Genomic DNA, 24,562 nt, shown 5'->3' on the forward strand with positions numbered 1-24,562 from the left:
AATGACTTGGGATGTCTTTCTACATTAAAGGTGTTCTAAAAATGCAAGTTGTTATTGTTTGGCTACATAATAGCCACCGTTCTATTAAAGTATTCAATAACAGAGACAGTTCAGTGACATAACACACTAAATATTTGTACGAGTATTATTAAATGTGGCTTTATTCATGAAGTCTAGTCTTGATTATTAGGCGACAGCTTGGAGATTCTTTTTAGATCCTTAGGGCCTACTGAATTGCTTATTAGTTGGTGATAAATTAGGATCTCCCTGATGTATGCAACACAAACATACTTCTGAGGTTGGGGTCAAGATGAATGAAGGGGACATCAAAGAGGGAGCTTATTTTGTGACTGATCAATTCCATATAGAATCATGGAAAGTTTACGGCACCGAAAGAGGCCACTTGGCCCATGGTGTCTGCACCAGCCAAAAAAACGGCCTAATCTCACTTTCCAGCATTTGGTCCATAGTCCTGTAGGTTACGGCACTTGAGGTGCATGTCCAGACACCTTTTAAATGAGTTGAGGGTTTCTGCCTCCACTACCTTTTCAGGCAGTGAGTTCCAGAGCCCCATAACCCTCTGGGTGAAAAAAAAATTCCTCATCTCCCCTCTAATCTTTAATTATATATGCATACTATATATGCAGAACCAAACTAACACATGGGCTAACTTTTCTTTACTCAAATTCTATCCTAACTTTATCTACCTCCACAAAAGCAGGATGGTTTGTTGAAAGGGCAAGCAACAGGAAGGTCTGAGTCATGCTTGTGTCTACTGCATTCACTGCTCCCAATGCGGTCTCTACATCAGGGAGACCAAAAACAGGCTGGATGACCACTTTGTGGAACACCTTCGCTCAGTCCGCAAGCATGACCCAGATCTTTCTGTCACTTGCCATTTCAACACCCCATCCTGCTCTCATGCCTGCACCAATGTTCCAGTGAAGCCCAATGCAAACTGGAGGAACAGCACCTCATCTTCCGATTAGGTACTTTACAGCCTTCTGGACTTAACATTGAGTTCAACAACTTCAACTTCAGACCATGAACTCTCTCCTCTATCTTCACCCCTTTTTTAAAAATGAATTTTGAAATAAGGAATTATTTTTCATCCACTTATTTTTATTTTCATTCATTTATTCATTGTTTCAACCCCTTTTTTATCCCCCCCTTTTTATCCAATTTTCAATCCCTTTTTCCCCCACCACCCCCTGCAAGGGCCATCTGTTACTTGTTCATAAGAGCAAAAAACTACGGATGCTTGAAATCCAAAACAAAAACAAAAATACCTGGAAAACCTCAGCAGGTCTGACAGCATCTGCGGAGAGGAACACAGTTAACGTTTCGAGTCCATATGACCCTTCAACAGAACTAAGTAAAAATAGAAAAGAGGTGAAATATAAGCTGGTTTAAGTGGGGAGAGGATAGAGCTGGATAGAGGGCCAGTGATAGGTGGAGATAGCCAAAAGATGTCATAGAGAAAAGGACAAAGAGTTGTTGAAGGTGGTGATATTATCTAAGGAATGTGCTAATCTAAGGAATTTTGATTCCTTCACCCCACCCCACCCCCACTAGGACTATCTGTACCTTGCTTGTCCTGCTTTCTACCCTTAATTAGCACATTCCTTAGATAATATCACCACCTTCAACACCTCTTTGTTCTTTTGTCTATGACATCTTTTGGCTATCTCCACCTATGACTGGCCCTTCCCCCCACTTAAACCAGCTTATATTTCATCTCTTTTCTATTTTTACTTAGTTCTGTTGAAGAGTCATACGGACTCGAAACGTTAACTGTGTTCCTCTCCGCAGATGCTGCCAGACCTGCTGAGTTTTTCCAGGTATTTTTGTTTCTGTTACTTGTTCATGTTGTTCTTTCCAAAGTGCTTACCCTTGTCCTGCTATTATCACATTCTGCTTTCTTACCTTAATGCCTATATCAGCACCTTTTTTTAGCCCTTACCACTACCATTAACACTCCCTATGTCCTTTTGTTCATGACATCTTTGTCAATCTCTCCTTTGCCCTCATCTATCACTGGCCTTCTATCCAGCTTCACCTGTTCCCTCCCTCTTAAACGGTATAAATTTTATCACATTTCTACTTCTCTGTAGCTCTGAAGAAGGGTCATAAGGACTTGAAACGTCAACTGTTTCTCTCTCTGCAGATGCTGTCAGACTGGCTGAGTTTTTCCAGCATTTTCTGTTTTTGTTCAGGAAGGTCAGGAGACTTGCTTTAGGACTGTGGTTTTTTCTTCAAGTTTGGAATGGTGAGATTAGCAGAAAGACAAAAGTGCTTTGTCTTGTAATTTATTTATAGTATTCAGGATAAATTGATTTTTACTGTGTAACAGTTGCTGCACACATCATTGAATTAAATGTAAACAATATGGATGTAAGCTTACTTAGCTTTCTTGTCTGTGTATGTGGGTTAATCTATGCATCATTCATGCCTTTGTTAATCTCTGGACTCAACAATTCCAATGCACTCCTGGCTAGTCTCCCACATTCTACCTTCTGTAAACTTAAGCTCATCAAAACTCTGCTGCCCGTGTCCTAACTTGCACCAAGTTCGGTTCTCCTCCCACCCCTGTGCATGACCTACATTGGCTCCTGGTCAAGCAACATCTTGATTTTAAAATTGTCATCTTTGTTTTCAAATCCCCTCCCTATCTCTCTAATCTCCTCCAACACCACAACCCTCTGAGATATCTCTGCTCCTCTAATTCTGGCCTCACATGCATTCCCAATTATAATTGCTCCACAATTGGTGACTACGCCTTCAGTTGCCTAGGCCCCAAACTCTGGAATTCCCTCCCTACATCTCTTCACCTCTCTACCTCTAATCTCTCCTCTAAGACACTTCTTAAACTCTACCTCTTTGACCAAGCTTCTGGTCATCTGACCTCATATTTCATTATGTGGCATTGTGCCATGCTTTGTTTTATAATATTCCTGTGGAATGTCTTGGAAAATTTCATTATGCTAAAGGTGCTATATAAATAGAAGTTATTGTTGTTAATAACTTGTGGCATTAATGGTAATATGTCTGGACATTGTGGGTAGGTTTGTGATGTTTCTGCGTTTTCCTCACCTCTTTAGAATTTCCTTTTGCACCTTTTTGATTGAACCAATAAGGGTGAGACTTGGCGGCCAGTTTTTTTTTGGCTGACTGGCAGGGAATAGTGGTGAATCGTTCTTTTTTGGACTGGTGGGAGGTAAAAAAGGACTAATGGTGCCCTGAGGAAAAACCTTTATTACGCAGCAAGTCTTCAAGTTCTGGAATGTACTTTGTGAGGAACCCGTTTTTTTGCGAAATTTGAAGGACATTGAATTTTGAACATTCTTCTTCTCGAGTATTTTTAAAAGTTTGCAATATTAATTAGAGGCTGTGAATATGCCATTCTTCAAAAAAAACCATGGGTCAAGATACATGTCTGACGGGGAACATCCAGGCAGGGAAGAGCTTTTTTGTGTATCTAACAATGAACTGCTGTGACCAGGCTAAAGACTCTTGCTGATTGGTTAAAAACACCTGGCCTAAGAGAAGCATCCTTTGAACATCTTTGTCTTTAAAAACTTTGTTAGAGTGAGTGTGTGGGTGCCTTAGAAACATGCTGCAAGGTCAAGGCTCTCTCTTTCCCCCTCTCTCTCTGTCCCACCTTTGTGTTAAACCTTCCCCAGAAATGTCTCTTCGGGATAACTCATCTGTACTTTGAAAGTCTGCAAAGTTGTGAGAAGTAAGAGTCATCAAGGACAGTTTCACCAAAAAAATCCATCTGAAGGAACTTCCAGACCTATTGTGACCAGAATTTTGTTTGATCAACAGCGTTGAGATCTCTTCAAATTTTATCCTTTCAAAACAAACATTCCCATCCTCCAGCCTCTTCAGGGAACTGTGTTTGTTTTGTGTGTGTGTGTGTGTGTGTGTATATGGGGGTTTGTGCGACTGTAAAGGGGGAAATCATTAAACTTCGAAATCAAAACTCATGTTAACTAGTTTATTAACTTGTTTTTAAAAATAAGTTAGTTTTATAATAGATCAATTATTTCTTGGTGTAAACTGAAAGGAGCCTGGTTAGAGTTTTTTTTAATACTGGGAATAACAGTATCAAAGGGTAAACAATTGGCCAGTTTTGTGGGTAAATTAAACATTTAAACTATTGTTACAACCTGTGGAGAAGTGGGGCTAGAATTAAAAAAGGGATTACTGTCACAAAAGTATAAAAATTCTCACATTATTGTGCGTTATTGTAAAAGCAGGTTAATAGCGGGGTTTGGATAGTTTCTCTGTGTGTGGGATTTATTAGATTGGAGATAGCTGGTCTGGAGGCTTTAACTCATCAAAAGAAGCTATGTTTGAAATGTTAAATATGTAAACATGGCTGAAGTTTTAGAATATGAGGTATGGAGAATTTACATTTTTAGATAAATCAGGGTTGTTTGAATTTCAAAGAGATTGTAGGATGTTACACCTAGTCAGAGAAGCTAGGCCAACAGTGTGTTTATTTTTCCCAAAGTTTACTGATAATTAGCACAATGCAATGATTTATATTATGAGAAAAGTAAAGTTCCAAAGACATATAGGAACATTGGAATTTGCATTAAAAGGGAGAACCATGTATAAAGGATTGAGGCTATGTGTCAGGGAAGGAATTGTAAGATCTACCACCTGTGTGAAAAGCCTCTTTTAACACTGAAGTGTTAGTGCATTAAGCTGCTGTCTACAGAAACTGAAGCTGGGAATAGCCACTTTGAATTCTACTGTCCAGGGTATCGTCGTGATTTGCCTGGATCTGTTTAAAATCTATTTAATTTTACTGCCACCTTAATGGGGGTTTAACTGGAAGCCAGATTAATTACGGGTTTTGGGAGTTTTTATCGTAGTAATTTGTAAACCTATGTATGTGCTTGAAATCTTTTCTTTTGTTAATTAATGTTTAATTTAGCTTTCTAAAAATCTCCAAAGTCGTGGTAGACTTATTACTTCTGAATTCAGGGCATGCATCTCGAAATAAAATACAAGTTGCAAAATCATTGTGACCGCGTGATCAAGTTTCCCTTGTGGATTTGATCTGCCTGGCACACATCATCTGCCGTGTCATAACATCACAAACAACCAAGAGCCAAATGAACTTAAACATGTCTGCGCACTCTTCCCATCACAGTCTATAACAACTGCCTGAGAGTGTGGAAGGGACATTCAATTGGAGCTTCAAAAAGGGATAAGTGCCTGAAGAGAAAAAAGTTGGCAGAGCTATGGAGAAAGGATGGGGTTGTGGGATTAGCTGAGTTGCGCTTGAGAGCTGGTATGGGCAAGATGGGCTGAATGGCCTCCTCTGCAGTGTAAACATTGTATGATTTCATGATGCTATGATGCAGATTTCCCTTGGCATTGACACTGCGAGCCAGAAAATACAGTATTTTATAATACAGGTGTTAGCAACAAATGTTTACAGGGATTGTATTACAAGAATGACATGTTGCATTTACAGCATGTGGCCATAAAATGCAATTTTTTTCAAATACTAATTAATCTCCTATGACACTACACATGGAGTCAGGTGGAGGCATTAGTTTAGGCTCATGTATGGTATTTAGGACTCACAGATACGATTCAGTTGATTTGGCTCTTGCTGGTTTGTGATCCCTTTTGTTAAATTATTTTGGAGTTGGGTGGATGACCTTAGGGCAACCCAGTGCAGTACCTGCACAATGGGGAGGATGTAATTACTGTGTAACATAGTACATTTACAATGGGAACTCCCTATTAGAAATTTACAGTGTAAGAGGTTGTCAAAAGATGTGCACATAGGGAAGACGTTGATATATTATAGATCTGAGTTGATCTCCTGTAGGATTGCACACAGACAGTTGAGCTAAATGTACCCCTCAAGTGAAGCAGTCCCAAAATGGACCAGGGCTGTTATGTTTTTATTAACTAAGACTTTGTACATTCTAATCCATTTGAGGGATATTTTGGTGAAGGGAGATCTTTAAATAAAAGCAGAAAATATTGGAAATACTCAGCAGGTCAGACAGCGTCTGTGGAGAGAGAAACACAAGCCCTGATTTTCACTCCCGGGTCAGGAGCATAGAGATGGGCATTTCCAGCTCCACCAACTCAACCCGGCAAAAAGAAGCCCAGAAGATCAGATTTTCATTTTTGGTGGTGGTGGTGGTGGGGGGTGGTGGGGGGGGGGGGGGGGGGGGGGGGGTGGGCAGGCAGGATTAGAAGTACCAAAGGGTGCCATACCTCTCCCAAAGGTGTCCCGGGGCCATAACCAAAGGGGTATCTTACCTCTCTAATGGGGTATCCTGGCTATCCAAATGAATCTGCAAGGTTCAGACCTGTTTCTACCAGGTCTAATCTGTAAACTTTGGCTTTCAGACACCTACCTCCCCAAAATCACATGAGTGGAGGCTGCTGCTGATTTAAATGGGCAGGTGAGCTATGGATGTGCAATTTGTTATTTGCCCCCATCCCCCAACCCCTGTGAAAATAGCAGAGGCTGGGTCTTGGGGGGGGCGCAAGACTTCCAGATTCAGGCCTCTGACTGCACTTTCACCAAGGTGGAGAGTCTGTGCGAAAATTCAGGCCAAAGCTTCAGATATCGCCTGATCTGCTGAGAGTTACCAGCATTTTCTGCTTTTATATTAGATTCTCAACATTTACCGTATTTTGATTTTGTCTCTGCATATCAGTCATACATTGAAATTAATATTAATTATTAATTGGACCAGGATTTTGGGAAGTGTGATAGATGTGAATCCTATTGGTGTTTGAACCATTGTCAAAAGAAGAATTTTCTCGACTGTAAAACGCTTTGAGGTGTCCGGAGGCGGTGCTATATAAATACAAAGTTTCTTTTTAAAAGGTTTTTACTCCAAAAAACAAAATGCCCAAATCACCTTAAATTGTCAATAGAAATGTCAAAATATTGTTCCTGAGCTATGAATGGCTGGCTCACAAACCAATCATTCAGTACCTGCGCTGTGACTGGCTGATTCTGTACCGGTCATTCAGTAGCTGAGCTGTGATTGGCTATTTGTAAGCCAACCATAGACTTGCTGAGCTGTGATTGGCTGTTAACCACTCCAGCTGTTAGCAGTTTTGTCTCTGGAGCTGAGAATCCGCTCGGGCCCAATCCAGGCGATCGCCCGTTTTAGGGGGTGAGAGGAAGTTCGCGCCTGAAACAGGGAAAGAGCGGTCCGGGTTTGTGTCTGGGTCTGGGTCTGGGTCTGGGTCTGGGTCTGGGTCTGTGTCTGGGTCTGGATCTGGGTCTGGGTTTGTGTCTGGGTCTGGGTCTGTGCTTGGGTCTGGATCTGGGTCTGGGTTTGTGTCTGGGTCTGGGTCTGGGTTTGTGTCTGGGTCTGGATCTGGGTCTGGGTTTGTGTCTGGGTCTGTGTCTGTGTCTGGGTCTGTGTCTGGGTCTGGGTTTGTGTCTGGATCCGGATCTGGGTCTGTGTCTGGGTCTGTGTCTGGATCTGGATCTGTGTCTGTGTCTGGGTCTGGGTCTGGGTTTGTGTCTGTGTCTGTGTCTGGGTTTGTGTCTGAGTCTGGACCTGGATTTGGGTCTGGGTTTGTGTCTGGGCCTGGGTTTGTGTCTGGGTCTGGACCTGGATCTGGGTCTGAGTTTGTGTCTGGGTCTGGGTCCGGTGATTGAATAGTTTATGCTGCCTGCTGTTGCCGATCTGCCGTCTCTGCTCTGCTGAAATGTGGTGAATGTTGAGCAGTTCTCGGAGTCGCTGATGCCGCTCCCTGTGGATCGGGGGAACCGGCCCGTGAAATGTGAACATGATCCAGGACTTTGTGTTCCTGGACTAACCCGGGGTGTGGGGGCAATGATCCAGCTAACGTGTGTCTGTCTGTTGTAGGATCATCCGTGCTTTTTGTGAAGATGTTGGGTTAATGATTGTTAATGCCCTCGGGACAGAGATTGAGAACTACACAAACTGGAGAGAAGCAGAGTCCAACTTGGAGCCTGGACTCAGCAGCATGGCCCGGTCCTTGTGGGGAGATTTGAAATCATTCCTGCAGAGAGACAATGTCTCCTCCATAGACCTGACGGCTGACACCGTCACCCTCCATTTCCCGGAGGATGAGGAGGAGTTGCCGACATTCAGCGATGCCAACAGACTGCGAATAGCCACCCAGGATGAATTGGCTGTCATCCCCAGTGTGGTTTGTAACGGGAGCAACGTTGACAGCATCAACCTTCAGCCGGGATACAAGGAGCAAATTCTGGGGGTCCGGGAGGAACCTCAGGCAGACACAGGGGGCAACGAGAAGAAGTGCAATAGTTGCATTCAGAATTCAGAATTGGTCAGGAAAAGGAGAGTAAAAAGAAAACTCTGGATTGCAGTTACACTCTACACTCTGTTTACTATCGGGGAACTAGTGGGTAGGTTTGAAACAGATTTTTTAAAGTATGTGGACCATTTATGCTAACTTAACTTTTGAGGGATGTTTATCACTGTTTTATTCCTTTTCCAATCTTCTGAGGTGTCCCTCCCTGGGGTGAGATCCCTTGATGCAATTGCCCTTTTTAATAAGGTAATAATAGTTCCTAGATAGGGAGAGGCTAGTGGGAGCTGAGCAGGAGTGGAAGGGGGTAGGGTGCGTTTTGGGGACAGAGGTTGTGACAATGGGAAGAGAATTCCAGTACAGAAAGCCGAGATAGGTGACAGTTTTTCTACCAGTGAGGGAGAATGTCAGGGAGGTTGGTTAGAAAATCAGAATGGAAACTAGAAGACAGTCTCAGGAATAGAGTGAAGAGATGGAGATTGCTACGAGGATTTTGAATTTTCCGTAACATGGGGGCGCTGGGGGTTAAGACTGTGTAGGGCAGAGGGACAGGGAGGGCAGTGGGTTGGTGACTTGACATTTCTGTCGGGAGAGGATGGGAAGTTTCAGTGATGGGGTTGAGATTTGGGCACAGGTAATTTAGATCAAGGTTCAGGATCTGCATTATTTATTTCAGCTAAGTGAGAGCAGTGGGATGGAGTTGGGGCTGGGCTGGAGGTGAATTGAACTGCTTTTGCCCAGTTTTAATTGATTTTCATCTGTGACATTGCCATTTCATTTTGATTGTGTTCTAAGAACTGAATAGGTTATGTTGCATCAACTTATTGTTGCGAAATAAGATGTACTAAGTAAACTTTGACATTTAATTATTGGAACTATAATTATCAATTCAAATTTCATGAATTGAAAAATCCGCTTTTCTCTTTGGGATTTTACTTGGAAATTGTGAACCGTCTGTACAATATTGTCAACGACAGATCATTTCTTGCTGAATCCACAGTAACATAAAATTGTTAATCTTCTCTTTTTAAGGGTCTAAAGTACAATTTCACTTACCATTTCCAACAGCACCTGGTGCTAAAGCTGAGTTAACATCATCAAATGTGTTCCCATGGAGGGTGATCATGCCTGTCATCTGGAGTCACACGTATGGGAAAGGCAGGGAAAGACTGTTCCAGTATTTGTGAAGAAGAGAAATTTAACCCAAATGCCCCTCACCTGTTGATTCTGCTGTGGTCTAACTGTGGAGATGAGACACAGATTACAGGCGATTCAAGCTTCCAGTTGATACCTATACTGCTAGATTGGTACATAGTCTGTATTCACTCTGTCTAAATGATTCTTTCTTTGATATACTGTATAGGAGGATGCATCTCCAACAGCCTGGCAATTATGACTGATGCAGTTCACATGCTGGCTGATGTCCTTGGGATTGTTGCTTCCTTGGTTGCACTTTACCTTTCTGGGAAACCTCCCAGCAGCAGGTTTACCTTTGGATGGCATCGCTTTGGTATGTGAGCAGAATCTGTCCTTTATTAAGAAGGCATTGCTTTACTGTGTTCACTTTGTTTAGGGTTTTTTTTTACAGGTTTTAGTCCATAAAAAGTTTTGGTGGGTTAGATGGGTGACCACCTTCTGTTTTTTGGCTTTGAAGGATCAACGAGTGTATTTCCTAATTTAGTTTGATGGATGGTGGGCACTCTGACATTTAGCCCAGCAGACAGCGATCGATCTCCTGGTGTTTCAAAGGAGCAGCAGTGTCAGCATTACTGCAGTACTCCTCACTTACAGAAAGATATCTCACAGCATTTACGTGGCACCAGAAACAAACCAGCCACTGGCCCAAAAGCCAGTTGAAGAGAGAAAATTTCAGGAGGCTTTTTCTGGGGGAGGGTGACCAGCCAGAGGTCATGGTCCACATTGGGACCAATGGATTGGGTAGGAAGGGGGATGTGGTCCTGCATTTAGAATTTAGGGAGCTAGGTAGAAAATTAACAAGCAGGACCTCTAACGTAGTAATCTCCAGTTTACTCCCAGTGAGTACAGAAATAGGAGGATAAGGCAGATGAATGCGTGGCTGGCAAGATGGTGCAGGAGGGAGGGCTTTAGATTCCTGGGACACTGGAACTGGCTCTGGGGGAGATGGCACCTGTACAAGCTGGACAGGTTGCACCTGAACAGAGCTGGGACTGAGTTCTTTGCGGGTCGTTTTGCTAGTGCTGTTGGGAGGGCTTTAAACTAGGGGTGTGGGAACCAAAAGAAAATATTAGAGAGGAATACCAGGGTGCACAAAACACTGGGAGGGACAGACAGCTTTAGTATAGAGAATAGTAAGTTAATAGGTAAAGTCAGGGTGAGGGAGAAAGTAACAAAATCTAAATTGGGGTTACTGTGCATGTATGTAAATGCACAGAGTATAGTAAATAAGATTGGGGAGTTACAGACGCAGATTACCATGTGGAAATATGATGTTGTGGCGATAACAGAGACCTGCCTCAAGGAAGGGCAGAACTGGGTGTTAAATATTCCCGGGTGCAAGGTGTTCAGGAAAGATAGGAAAGGAAGGAAAGGAGGAGGGGTGGCGGTATTGGTTAAGGAGAGAATTGTAGTGCTGGAGAAAGAGGATGTCCCAGAGGGTTCAAGGACAGAATCAATTTGGTTAGAGCTAAGGAACAAAAAGGGTGCAATTCCATTGCTCGGTGTAGCCTATAGACCGCCAACTAGTGAGAAGGACGTAAAAGAACAAATCTGCAGGGAAATTACAGAGAGATGCAGGCATTATAGAGTCGTTATAATGGGTGACTTTAATTACCCGAATGTAGACTGGGACAATGGTTGTGTAAAGGGGGGAGAGGGGCAAAAGTTCCTAGATTGTGTTCAGGAGAATTTTTTACAGCAGTATGTGTCCAATCCAACAAGAAAAGATGCACTGTTGGACTGGTTCTTGGAAATGAGGTGGGCCAAGTAGATCAAGTGTCAGTGGGGGAACATTTAGGAGACAGTGATCACTGTATTGTATGTTTTAGGATGATGATAGAAAAGGACGAAAGGGGGTAAGAACAGAGCTGGGCCAGATAGACTGGAATGAAAGATTGGTGGAAAAAAACTGTAGCTGAACAATGGGCTACCTTCAAAAAAGAATTGGTTTGAGCACAGTCAAGGTATATTCAATCGAAAGGGAAAGGTCGGGCAAACAAATCCAGAGCCCCTTGGATGAAAAATGAGATTGAAATCAAGATAAAGAAGAAAAAGTGTGCTTATGACAGGTGTCAGAAAATATAATTGAGAACCAAGAGGAATACAGAAGGTTCAGAGGAGAGGTGAAAAAGCATATTAGAGAATTGAAGAGGGATTATGAGAAAAGACTGGCAGCCAACATAAAGGGGAATCCCAAAGTCTTCTATAAGCATATAAATAGTAAAAGGGCGGTAAGGGACCTAAAAGGGAATTTACACATGGATGAAGGGTCCATGGCTGAGGTACTAAATGAATACTTTGCATCCTTCTTTACCAAGGAGATAGATGCTTGGTGACAGACGAGGAAACTCTGTCACTAGAAGGATTCAAAATTGATCAGGAGGAAGTGTTGAATAGACTGTTGGTACTTAAAGTTGACAAGGCACCGGGACCGGATGAGATGCATCCAAGATATTGACGGAACTGAGAGTAGAAATTGCAGGGAAACTGGCCAGAACCTTTCAGTGTTCCCTAGACTCAGTGGGAGTACTAGAGGACCGGGGAATTGCAAACATTATGCCCTTGTTCAAAAAGGTTGTAAGGATAAGCCCAGCAATTGTAGACCAGTCAGTTTAACTTCAGTGGTGGGCAAAATTCTAGAAACAATTATTCGGGATAGAATTAGTCGTCACATGGAAAAATATGGGTTGATAAGGAAGAGCCAGCATGGATTTCTAAAGGGGAACTCGTGTTTAACTAACTTGGAGTTTTTTGAAGAGATTAGAAAAAAGGTCAATGAGGGTAATGCTGTTGATGAGCTGTACATGGACTTTGAAAAGGCATTTGATACAGTGCCACACAACTGACTTGTGAGAAAAGTTATTGCTCATGGAATAAAAGGGACAGTAGCAACGTGGATACCAAATTGGCTGAAAAATAGGGAGTAGAGAGTAATGGTCAATGCTATTTTTTGGGCTGGAGGAAGGTTTGTAGTGGAGTTCCCCAGGGGTCGGTATTGGGACCCTTGTTTTTCCTGATATATATTAATGATCTAGATCTTGGTGTGCAGGGTCAATTTCAAAGTTAGCGAATGATACGAAGCTTGGGAATGTCGTGAATTGTGAGGAGGATGGTGTGGAATTTCAAGAAAACATAGACAAGTTGGTGGAGTGGGCAGATAGGTGGCAGATGAAGTTCAATGCGGAGAAGTGTGAGGTGATGCATTTTGGTAGGAAGAACATGGACAGGCAATATAAAATAAGGAGTGAAATTTTGAAGGGGGTACAGGAGCAGAAAGACCTGGGTGTATATGTGCATTGATCATTGAAGGTGGCAGGACAGGTGGAGAGAGCAGTTAATAAAGTATATAGTATCCTGGGCTTTATTAATAGTGGTATAGAGTACAAGAGCAGGTCGGTTATGCTGAATTTATATAAGACACTTGTTAGACCTCAGCTGGAATAGTGTATACAATTCGGGGCACCACATTATAGGACGGATGTGAACACATTGGAGAGTGCAGAAGAGGTTTACAAGAATGGTTCCAGGGATGAGAAACTTCAGTTACAACGATAGATTGGAGAGGTTGGGACTGTTCTCCTTGGAGAGAAAGTGGCTAAGAGGAGATTTGATAGAGATGTTCAAAATCATGAGGGGGCTGGACAGAGTATTTAGGGAGAAGCTGTTCCAACTCAAAATGATAAATAACAAGAGGACACAGCTTTAAAGTGATTTGCAAAAGAAGCAAATGTGACGTGAGAAAAAAACTTTTCTTTTTCACACAACGAGTGGTTTGGGTCTGGAATGCCTGGAAGTGTGGTAGAGGCAGGTTCAATCGAGGCATTCAAAAGGGCATTATATGATTATTTGAATAGAAGCAATGTGCAAAGGTAAGGGGAAAAGGCAGGGCAATGGCACTAAGTCATAATGCTCATTTGGAGTGCAGACATGATGGGCTGAATGGCCTCCTGTGCCATTAAGGTTCTGTGATTCTGTGAAAGCTGGAGGATGGGTGTTAAAGGGCAGGAGTGACTGAAAGAGCATCTGATAGTTGTGGAGTAGAGGGAGTAATATGTGAGTGTGTTTGAGGAGTGATGGCTGTGTTGGCTGCAGAGTATTATTACTGGACAGTAATTGACAGTGTTATTTTTGTTTCTTTAAACAAGGAACATTCCCTCAGGTTGAAATATTTTGCTTGGATTTCAAGTTTCTTTTCCAGGTGATAAAGCTGTGTCTGTTGTTATATTGTGTGTTATATTGCGTGAATTTGCCTCGTTAAACAGAAGCAGAGGGTGACTGGACCAGCACTGTTTAGTGGGCTAGCTGTTCAGAATATGGCATGGTACAAAATGGGAAGCTTTCACTTTTGGATTGTTCCTTCGTTGTGAGTATAATAGCTAGAAACTGAGCACAGAGAGAAATGAATGGAGGAAGAACATGGGACAAAGAAGAATTATGGAATGACCTTTGAGGAACATGGAGAGACAATATAAAATAAAGGGTACTATTCTGAAGGGGGTGTAGGAGCAGAGGGACCTTGGTGTATATGTGCATAAATCAGTGAAGGTGGCAGGACAGGTTGAGAGCGGTTAATAAAGGATACAATATACTGGGCTTTATTAATAGGGGCATGGAGTGCAAGAGCAAGGAGGTTATGTTAAACTTTTATAAGACACCGGTTCAGCCTCAGCTTGAGTATTGCATCCAGATCTGGGTGCTGCACTTTAGGAAGGACGTGAAGACATTGGAGAGGGTGCAGAAAAGATTCACGAAAATGGCCCCAGGGGTGAGGAACTTCAGTTATGAAGATAGATCGGAGAAGTTGGGTCTGTTTTCCTTGGAGAAGAGAAGGCTGAGAGGAGATTTGATAGAGGTGTTCAAGATCCTGAGGGGTCTGGACGGAGTAGATAGGGAGAAGCTGTTCCCACTCATGAAGGGACTGAGAATGAGAGGGAACAGATTTAAAATAATTGGCAAAAGAAGCAAAAATGACATGAGAAAAAACTGTTCCACTCAGGTGTAAGGTTAAGGTTTGCAATGTACTGCCTGAGAGTGTGGTGGAGGCAGGTTCAAGTGAAGTGTTATCTGAAAAGGAAGAATGTGTGCAGGGTTACAGGGAGAATGGCTTTAAGGGAATTGCTCATTCAGAGAGCTGGTGTAGACATGATGGGCCAAATGTGGAATATTGCCCAGGTATGTCCTGTACACAAAAAGCAGGATAAATCCAACCCGGCCAATTACCGTCCCATCAGTCCACTCTCGATCATCAGTAAAGTGACGGAAGGGGTCATCAACAGTGCTATCAAGCGGCACTTGCTTAGCAATAACCTGCTCACTGTCGCTCAGTTTGGGTTCCGCCAGGGTCACTCAGCTTCTGACCTCATTACAGCCTTGATTCAAACATGGACAAAAGAGCTGAACTCCTGAGGTGAGGTGAGGGTTACTGCCCTTGACATCAAGGCAGCATTTGACCAAGTGTGGCATCAAGGATCCCTAGCAAAACTGGAGTCAATGGGAATCAGGGGAAAACTCTCCACTGGTTGGATCCATACCTAGCATAAAGGAAGATTGTTGTGGTTGTTGGAGGTCAGTCATCTCAGCTCCAAGACATCACTGCAGGAGATCCTCAGGGTAGTGCCCTCGGCCCAACTATCTTCAGCTGCTTCATCATAATTGTAAGGTCAGAAGTGGGGATGTTCGTTGATGATCGCACAATGTTCAGTACCATTTGTGACTCCTCAGTTACTGAAGGAGTCCATGTCCAAATGCAGCAAGACCTGGACAATATCCAGGCTTGGGCTGACAAGTGGCAAGAAACACTTGGGCCACACAAGTGCCGGGCAATGACCATCTCCAGCACAATAGAATCTAACTATTGCTCCTTGTTATGGCAGAGCAGATAGCAAATGTTAAGCTGCTCAAAACCGAGGGAAGCTTGAAACATCTGCCACAACTATTTTTGCAATTCGTATTTTTATTTCAAGATACATGCCTTGAATTCGGTAGTAATAAGCCCACCAGCTCTTAGAGGTTTTTACAAAACTACATTAAACATTTATTAATAAAAGAAATGATTTTATGCACGTACATAGGTCTGCAAATTACTATTATGATAACTCCTAGCTCCCCTAATTAACCTGACTCCCAGTTACACCTCCATTAAGGCAACAATAAAACAAATACATTTCAACAGACCCAGGAAAAACACACAATACCCTGTACACTGAGTTTTCTTAGCTTCAGTTCCTGTAGACAGCAACTTGATACCTTGAGGCTGGAGGCTTTTCACACTTGTTAGATCTTAGAATTCCTTCTTCTTACATATGACCTCATTTCCTTTACTCATGTTTCTCTCTCTTTAATGTAAACCCCATTTACATTGGGGGGGAAGTGCGGGAGTGTGTGTGGGTGGGCGGGTCTCCGACCGGCGACTCCGGTTGGGGGGGGGCGCCGCCACTTTATGTGGGCGGGCCAATTAAGGCCCGCCCAGCATGGCGCCCGCCAGGAAGCACTGTGCGCTCCCTGTGTGGGCGAGGGGATTCCCTCAGCTGGGAGTGCGCTCTTTCACGCATACAATAAATCACAATAATATTATGAAAATGATTATACTTTCATGACACCCTTGACATTCAATGGCATTACCATTGCTAAATCCTCCACTATCAGCCTGGGGGTTACCATTGACCAGAATCTGCACTGGACCAGCCAAATAAATACTGTGGCTACAAGAGCAGGTCAGAGGCTGGGAACTCTGCAGAGAGTAACTCACCTTCTGAGTCTCCAAAGTCTGTCCCCCATCTACAAGGCACAAGTCAAGAGTGTGATGGAATACTCTCCACTTGCTCAGATTAGTGCAGCTCCGACAACACTCGAAAAGCTTGACACCATCCAGGACAAAACAGCCCGCTTGATTGACACCCCTTCCTCAAACATTCTCTCCCAACTCCACCACTGAGGAGGAGCACAGCAGCAGCAGTGTGTGTGCACCATCTACAAGATGCACTGCAGGAACTCACCAAGCCTCCTTAGGCAGCACCTTCCAAACCCATGACCACTACCATCTAGAAGGACAAGGGCAGCAGATAGATGGGAACAACACCACCTGGAAGTTCCCCTCCAAGCCACTCACCATCCTGACTTGGAAATATATCGCTGTTCCTTCACTGTCGCTGGGTCAAAACCCTGGAACTCCCTCCCTAACAGCACTGTGGGTGTACCTACACCACATGGACTGCAGCGGTTCAAGAAGGCGGTTCACCACCACCTTCTCAAGGTCAATTAAGGATGGGTAATAAATGCTGGCCCAGCCAGCGAAACCCACATCCCGTGGATGAATTTTAAAAAAAAGAATGGTCTCCTTCTGCATTGTAACAATTCTGTCATCTGGGCCAGAACCATTCTTACCACATTGAAGTTGCCTTTCCCCCAGTTGATTATCCTTACTCTGGATTGTTTCTTGTCCTTTTTAAAGTCCAACTTAATCCTTATGATACAATGATCACTGTTTGCTAAAAGTTCTCCTACTGACACTTGACCCACTTGGCCCACCTCATTGCTGAGAACCAGGTCTAGCAGTGCCTTCTTTCTCACTGGACTGGAAACATACTGTTGTAGAAAATTCTCCTGAACACACTCTAGGATCGCTTGTCCCTCTCTCCCCTTTACACTACTCCCATCTCAGTCTATATTTAGATAATTAAGGTCCCCCATTATAACTATTCTAAAATGATGCACCTACCTGTAATTTCCTTGCAAATTTGTTCCTCTACATTTCTTTAAGCTGAAAAGGAGGAGTCTGAGAGGTGATCCAAAGAAAAATCTGGAATCTTACTTTAAATTAAAGTGCAAGAATAGGACAAGGGGACACTGAGACCACCCACTTATATTGCCGTAGCATTACCCATCTCTGCCCATCTGTTGTTGAAACCCTCATCCTTGCTTTCACTGCCTACTTTCCCTGTGCTTGCTGCCTGGTCCAGCAATGCTTCAATTTTAAAATTCACATGCCAAGGGTCTGAATTTTTCCAGGGAAGCTGAAGTCCTGGAGCTGACCCCACTGCAGCGGGCAGCAGGATCCTGGGGTGGCATTTTTGAGGCCAACAGCTCAGTGGCGCCATCATGGCAGTGTTCGTGGTTGAGGCTGCAAGTCCAGGATGAGGGCACACAGGCAAGACGCCCTCAAAGAGCAAGTAGGTTTTTGTGGGGAAGCCAAGTCGGGGTGGGGTGGGGGGATGGGGGCATCATGGTGCATGTGGAGGCAGCCAATCCAATACATCCAGGAGCCGCTCTGTGGGTCATGGTGTGACCATAAAGAGGGCTCCACCCTTGGGAACCCGCTCGGAGGTCACCAAGGTTCTCCTGGCAGTTGCCCCAAGCAGCAGTGGCCCTTATGCAGCGATGGGACATAGCCTTTAATTGAACCTTTTAGTGGCTCAATTGGCATCTGAGGGTGGCCAAGCTGCTGAGTTGCCCACTGCTGGCACTATGCCACGACAGCAGGAAGACATCAGTCTCCCCTTCCAATTAATAAAAGTAAATTTAGAACTCATCAGGAGCATAATTCATAGAGAGGTCAGCACATTGCTCCATCTGGGAGTTGGTTCCATACAGAGAAACCCTGCAATCGTTTCAGATAACGTTAGCTGCAGCAATCGGCTGGGGGGGGGGTTCCAGGATCTTTATGGAAAGATGAGTTACAATGAATTGAAGTGCTTCCCTCATTCATAACAACCTCATGACTAGACATGGTTTTGTAAACTTCTGTTCACAAAAGCTCCTGCATCTTCAAGGTTTATCTTTTATCAATGTAAAGAATTGAGTTGTTTTTGGAAATAGTTTGTTTTTTTCAAAGATCCAGCACAGGTACAATGGGCTGAATGGCCTCCTTTTGTGCTATATTATTCAATGAATATTTATTTGGTGCACTAGGGTTACGGGAGAAGGCAGGAGAATGGCACTAGGTGAAATGCTCATTTGGAGAGCCAGTGCAGACACGATAGGACGAATGGCCTGTGCTGTAACAATTTTGTGAAAGTAACTCACTCCTGGATTTGTAGCTGAGTTTACTGTAGAGGAACACGTGTATCTGTAGCCCAGCTGAAAATCATTACTTTGGAATAACATTCTGTGATTAGTTGAGTCAGCAGAGAATTGCTATCTGAACTTTGTATCATGTGCTTGCTGGTAAGACAATAATCACGGTTGGATTAGTCTGTACACTGAACCCTCAGCTCAGCAGCTATAACAAGACTGGGTGTTGCCTTGCGCAGTTCAATACTGTGAGGGGTAACCTTGAGCTTCTGTCAAATACAATGTGATTGTGATTCTTGTTGGCCAAATTAGAAACACAGGTTGATAGTGCAGTTTGTGAAAGGCTGAACTTAGTGCCAAAACTTGGCAATGCTACATTGATGTGTATTTTTAGACTGCAATATCGTGTTGATGATGAAACTTCAGTTTTTTTCAGTCCCGTGGTCTCTTGCACATCCCCCATTCTCTTTGTTTTATCACCGGCAGTGTACCTTTACCATTTAACTCTAAGCTCACGTTATGAAGTGTTTCACCATTCTCTCCTCCTTTAAAACCACTTCTGCCTAAGTTTATTGTACCCCCCCCCCCCCACCCACCCACCCCACTCCCATAGCTTCTTTCTTGGCTCAGTATTAATTTTTATCTGATTATGTTTTTGTGAAGCACCTTGGGACATTTTTAAAAAGTTAAATGCGTTATATAAATACAAGTTGTTCTGTTTTGAAATTTGATGGGTTTGCAGGTGGGTGAGGGTGGCCTATAAAATTCTCCAGGTGGCTGCTATCCAAAAATTCCTGTCCCAGGTAATGCTCAGGCCAATGCCTGGACTGGTAGAAACATAAATAGCTAACAGGAGTAGCTCATTTGACCCTTATGGCACAGCCGATGGTAAATGCTGAGCTGCTCAAATCCCAAAGGGAAACTTGAAACAACTGCCACAACTCTTTTGCAATTTGTATAAATTGATATGCGTGCCTTGAATTCAGTAGGAATAAGACCACCGAGTCTTATAGGTTTCTTACAAAACTAAAGTAAACCTTTAATAATAGAAGAAATTATTTTAAGTACACATGTAGATCTACAATTTACTACTATGGTAACTTCTAAATCCCCAAGTTAACAAAAGTGTAACTGTGAGTTAGGTTAAAGCAACAGTAAGACACATAGGGCAGAATTTTGCCGTTGGCGAGCAGGGGGTGGGGCCTGCTCGCTGACGCGTAAAATGACGTCGGGCGGAACCCCCGACGTCACCGTGCCCCATTTAAATTTTCAGGAAGGCGGGGGCGCAGCAAAATCAGCTGTGCGCCCGCCAACCTGTCAATGGCCAATTGAGGCCATTGATAGGATCATTTAAACAATTAAAGGACCTGCCCATCCAACCTTAAGGTTGGCGGGTCGGCCAGGAGCACCGGCGGGCAATAGAAAAAACATGAAACCTCATCCACCGGCGGGATGAGGTTTCATATAGGGTTCTAAAAAGTTTAATAAAGTTTTTTTGTAATTTATGAACATGTCCCATCTCATGTGACATTGTCACATGAGGGGGACATGTTAGGGAATTTTTTTTTTCTATTTTTAATCTTTTAAAAAGTGTCAGCGATCTCCCTGAGGCAACACTTCGTGCGCATGCGCGAAAGAGCGCCCTCTCGCTTTTGGGGAAACCCCCTCCCGCCCGCTGGACGTCATGCTGGGTGGGCCTTAATTGGCCCGCCCACGTAAAATGGCGGCGGGTCCCGCCTCTCTGGCGGGGATCGTCTCACTGGACCCTTAGTTCCCTAGTATTTCTGGGAAATTATTCGTGTCTTCCTCCATGAAGACATAACTAAAGTAGTTGTTTAATTGCTCTGCCATTTCCTGGTTCTCTAGGAGGGTGATACTGGCTGGCTGGCTATTGCTGCTCAGACGTTGTATTGATAGACTCGATATTTAGCAGTTTTGGTGACCATCAGCAATCTGCAGATATTTAGGGTAGGGAGTCACAAAAGCCTTGGCACTTTCCAAGCTTCACTTAAGATATTTGGGTTTGAATGTGACATGTCTCATGAATAGAGGGAGATGATGTGTTCCTAACAAACCACATGTGGATTATAGCCGGTGAAATGCAGCAATGGTCATTGGAGGCCTAGCTGACCAGGTGTGCGTGTGCACACACAAAATAAGTTGTGGGAAGCAGAGAAATTAGACAAATGCTCCAAATTATGTGATGGTCAAACCTCATTTATGAGTTTCACTCATTAGTTCATAGAAACAGGAGGAGGCCATTTGGCCCCTCGAGCCTGTTCCGCCATTCAATGCGATCATGGCTGATCTGCGATCTGACTTCATATACTCACCTTTGCTCCATATCCCTTAATACTTTCGGATAACAAAAAAAAATCAGTCAATTTCAGATTTAAAATTCGCAGTTGATCCAGCATCAGTTGCTGTTTGTGGAAGAGAGTTCACCCTTTGTGGGAAAAAGTGTTTCCTAATTTCACTTCTGGAAACTCTGGCTCTAATTCTGGCCCTTAGTCGTAGACTCCCCAACCAATGGGATCTCTATCTACTGTTCACCTGCTTGAAAACTCAAAAAAAAAAATCACCATTTAACCATCTAAATTCTAAGGAATCCAACCCCCCAGTTTGTGTAATGTCTCCTTTTAATTTAACTCTTGGAGTTTATGTATCATTCTGGTAAATCTACACTGCACTCTCTCCAAGGCCAAAATATACTAAGGTGTGGTGCCCAGAGCTATTTACAATATTCCAGGAATGGTCTAACTGGGTCTTTGTATAACTGAAGCACGACTTCCACCCTTTTGCATTCCAGTCCTCAAGACAGAGAGAGCATCATTCATTAGCCTTTGATTATTGTCTAAACCTCGTGACATTTTAATGATCAATGAACCCACACTCCCAATTCACTTTGAATTGCCAGCGTTTCTCATTTTAACATTTAGAAAATGCTCTGTTCTATTTTTTTTTTAAGATCCCACCTGGATGATCTGATGTTTTCCTAAATTGAAATCCATTTGACAATTTTGTCCATTCACTTAACCCATCATTTTTTTAATCTTATGTTTCCATCTACACTGGTTACATATTCCATCCGTGTGTCATTGGCAAATTCAACTGTGTGGTTTTCCATTCAATCATCTAAGTCCTTAATTATACAGAGCGTAGCTGAGGGTCCAACAGGGAGGCTTGTGCAACACTAGTCATATGCTGCCAGTGGCTGCCTGTTATTGCTCCCTTCATAGTTGTTGGTGCTGACATCTGGCTTCTTTTTGATTCTAACGTTGACATTGTTGTGATTGGAGTACACTGTTTCCTTAGCTTTGTGGTATTGATGTGGTCCCTTTGCTCTGTTGCCCAGAGGCCCTAGCTGCAGTGCTCAGTGTGATGCTGATCTATGCTGTGACTATTGGGCTTGTCTATGAAGCTGTTCAGAGGACCATACACCAGGACTTTGAGATCCAAGCCGATGTGATGATCATCATTGCAGCAATTGGAGTTGCTGTTAACCTTGTGTAAGTCTACTGGTTGCTTTTAACAACCTCATTATCTTTCTAATGTCACAGATGTGCTCTGCTGGTGTCAACACATTAATGCACAAAATATATTTACTTTGCTTTCCTGAGCTGGTTATTTGTTTTGTAATAAGTAATCCTGGATTAATTGCTTATAACTTCAATTTTCAGAGGCCTGTCCTCTGAGCAGTTGTGTTTTGACCAGTGTTGTGAGCTGATAGTGCCTAACAGTGTCATCATTCACATCACAGGGGAAGGAGGCCATTCAGCCCATCAAGTGGCTGTGAGTAACTCTGTCTGAACAGTGACCCAGGGGTGCAAATGCTGCCCGGTATATACTTCTCCAGAAACACAATTCTAAGTCTAGCCTAAAACATTACGCTGCAGAAAATTTACCACAATGAGAGTTTATTTCCATTCCAGCTGAATAAAATTATGTTGTTTGGTTGGAAGTGGATTGTGATTTTCTACTGCTGGTTGGGGTGATCAGCACGCAGAACACACCAGAGACAGTGCAAAAAGATAAGGCTGAATCATTTGCTACAATCTTCAGCCAGAAGTGCCGAGTGGATGATCCATCTCGGCCTCCTCCAGAGGTCCCCAGCATCACAGATGCCAGTCTACAGCCAATTAGATTCACTCCATATGATATCAAGAAACAGCTGAAGGTACTGGATACTGCAAAGTCTCTGGGCCCTGACAATATTCCAGCAATAGTACTGAAGACTTGTGCTCTAGAACTTGCCGCGCCCCTAGCCAAGCTGTTCCAGTACAGCTACAACACTGGCAACCACCTGGCTATGTGGAAAATTGCCCAGGTATGTCCTGTACACAGGAAACTCTTTCGAGTTATCAACAGTCACAGATTGCAACTCTTTCGAGTACAATCACAGTTCTTGGTTTCCGGGAGTGGGACATGAACCCACAACCCTCTGATTCAAAGGCGAGGGTGCTATGAACTGAGCCACAGCTGACACCTCCCTGTACACAGGAAGCAGGACAAATCCAACACAGCCAATTACTGCCCGATCAGTCCACTCTCATTCAAGAACAAAGTGATGGAATGGGTCATTGACAGTGCTATCAAGCAGCATTTACTCAACAATAACCTGTTCACTGACATCAGTTTGGGTTCTGCCAGAATCACTCCGTTCCTGACCTCACCCCGAAGGGGAGTGAGAGTGACTGCCCTTCGATGTCAAGGCAGCATTTGACCGAGTGTGGCATCAAGGAGCCCTAGCAAAACTGGAGTCACTGGGAATCAGGGGAAAACTCCACTGGCCGGAGTCATTCCTAGCACAAAGGAAGATGGTTGTGGTTGTTGGAGGTCAGTCATCTCAGCTCCAGGACATCACTGCAGGAGTTCCTCAGGGTAGTGTCCTCGGCCCAACCATCTTCAGCTGCTTCATCAATGACCTTCCCTCCATCATAAGGTCAGAAGTGAGGATGTTCGCTGATGATTGCAAATGTTCAGCACCATTTTCAATTCCTCAAAATACACCTGGACAACATCCAGGCTTGGGCTGATAAATGGCAGGTTACATTCACACCAACCAAGTATCAGGCAATGACCATCTCCAACAAGAGAGAATCTAACCATCACCTCTTGACATTCAATTACATTACCACCACTGAATCACCCACTAACAACATCCTGGGAGTTACTATTGACCAGAAACTGAACTGAACTAGCCATATAAATATGGTGGCTACAAGAGCAGGTCAGAGGCTAGGAATCCTGCAGCAATTAACTCATCTCCTGACTCCCAAAGCCTGTCTATCTTCTACAAGGCACAAGTCAGAAGTGTGATGGAATACTGTCCACTTGTCTGGATGAGTGCAGCTCCCACAACACTCAAGAACCTCAACACCATCCAGTACAAATATTGGCACCCCAGCCATCACTTTCAACAGTCCATCCACCACTGACACAGTAGCAGCAGTGTGTACCATCCACACTATGCACTGCAGGAACTCACCAAGGCTCCTCAGGCAACACCTTCCAAACCCATGACCACTACCATCTGGAAGGACATAGGAACACCATCTCCAGACTTGGAAATATATCGGCCGTTCCTTCACTGTCACTGGGTCAGAATCCTGGAACTCCCTCCCTAATAGCACTGAGTGTATCTACACCACATGGACTGCAGCAGTTCAAGAAGGCAGTTCACTCCCACCTTCTCAAGGGCAGCTAGGGATGGGCAATAAATGCTGGCCTAGCCAGTGACGACCACATCCCGTAAATGAATTAAAAGTCAGTCAAAATGACAATTCATTTTACCTGCAGTTTAGGTTCGTTGTGCTGAGGTGCACCAGCCTTAAAGAGTTTGAGTTTGACAGAGGTATAACCATCAGGCAAAGACTCAAACATTGAATTAACAAATAATGGCAAAGTTTATTGAGCCTAAACAAAATGAAACAAACCAAACACTTTTCAATTAACCAAAGACTAACCAATGAACTGAAACTTAAGTAATAAGAGGAAGCAAATGTATTTATCAATAAAAGCTGACAGACTTCACATGTTCAAATGGGTG

The 24,562-nt window shown here is 43.6% G+C and overlaps 1 protein-coding gene across 1 annotated transcript in view; it reads left to right on the forward strand.

The window, feature by feature from the left end:
* The first annotated feature begins 7,083 nt into the window (after nt 1–7,083).
* Nucleotides 7,084–24,562, forward strand: part of slc30a4 (solute carrier family 30 member 4) — a 32,339-nt gene continuing 14,860 nt past the window's right edge. Inside the window, exons 1-4 of the mRNA XM_078530209.1 lie at nt 7,084–7,172; nt 7,878–8,404; nt 9,671–9,817; nt 21,869–22,022. Coding sequence (XP_078386335.1) covers nt 7,912–8,404; nt 9,671–9,817; nt 21,869–22,022 — 794 coding nt within the window. The 5' untranslated portion in view covers nt 7,084–7,172; nt 7,878–7,911. The remainder of the gene's footprint in view (nt 7,173–7,877; nt 8,405–9,670; nt 9,818–21,868; nt 22,023–24,562) is intronic.

The sequence above is a fragment of the Cetorhinus maximus genome, chromosome 26, assembly GCF_964194155.1.
Source record: "Cetorhinus maximus chromosome 26, sCetMax3.hap1.1, whole genome shotgun sequence".
Lineage (NCBI taxonomy): Eukaryota > Metazoa > Chordata > Chondrichthyes > Lamniformes > Cetorhinidae > Cetorhinus > Cetorhinus maximus.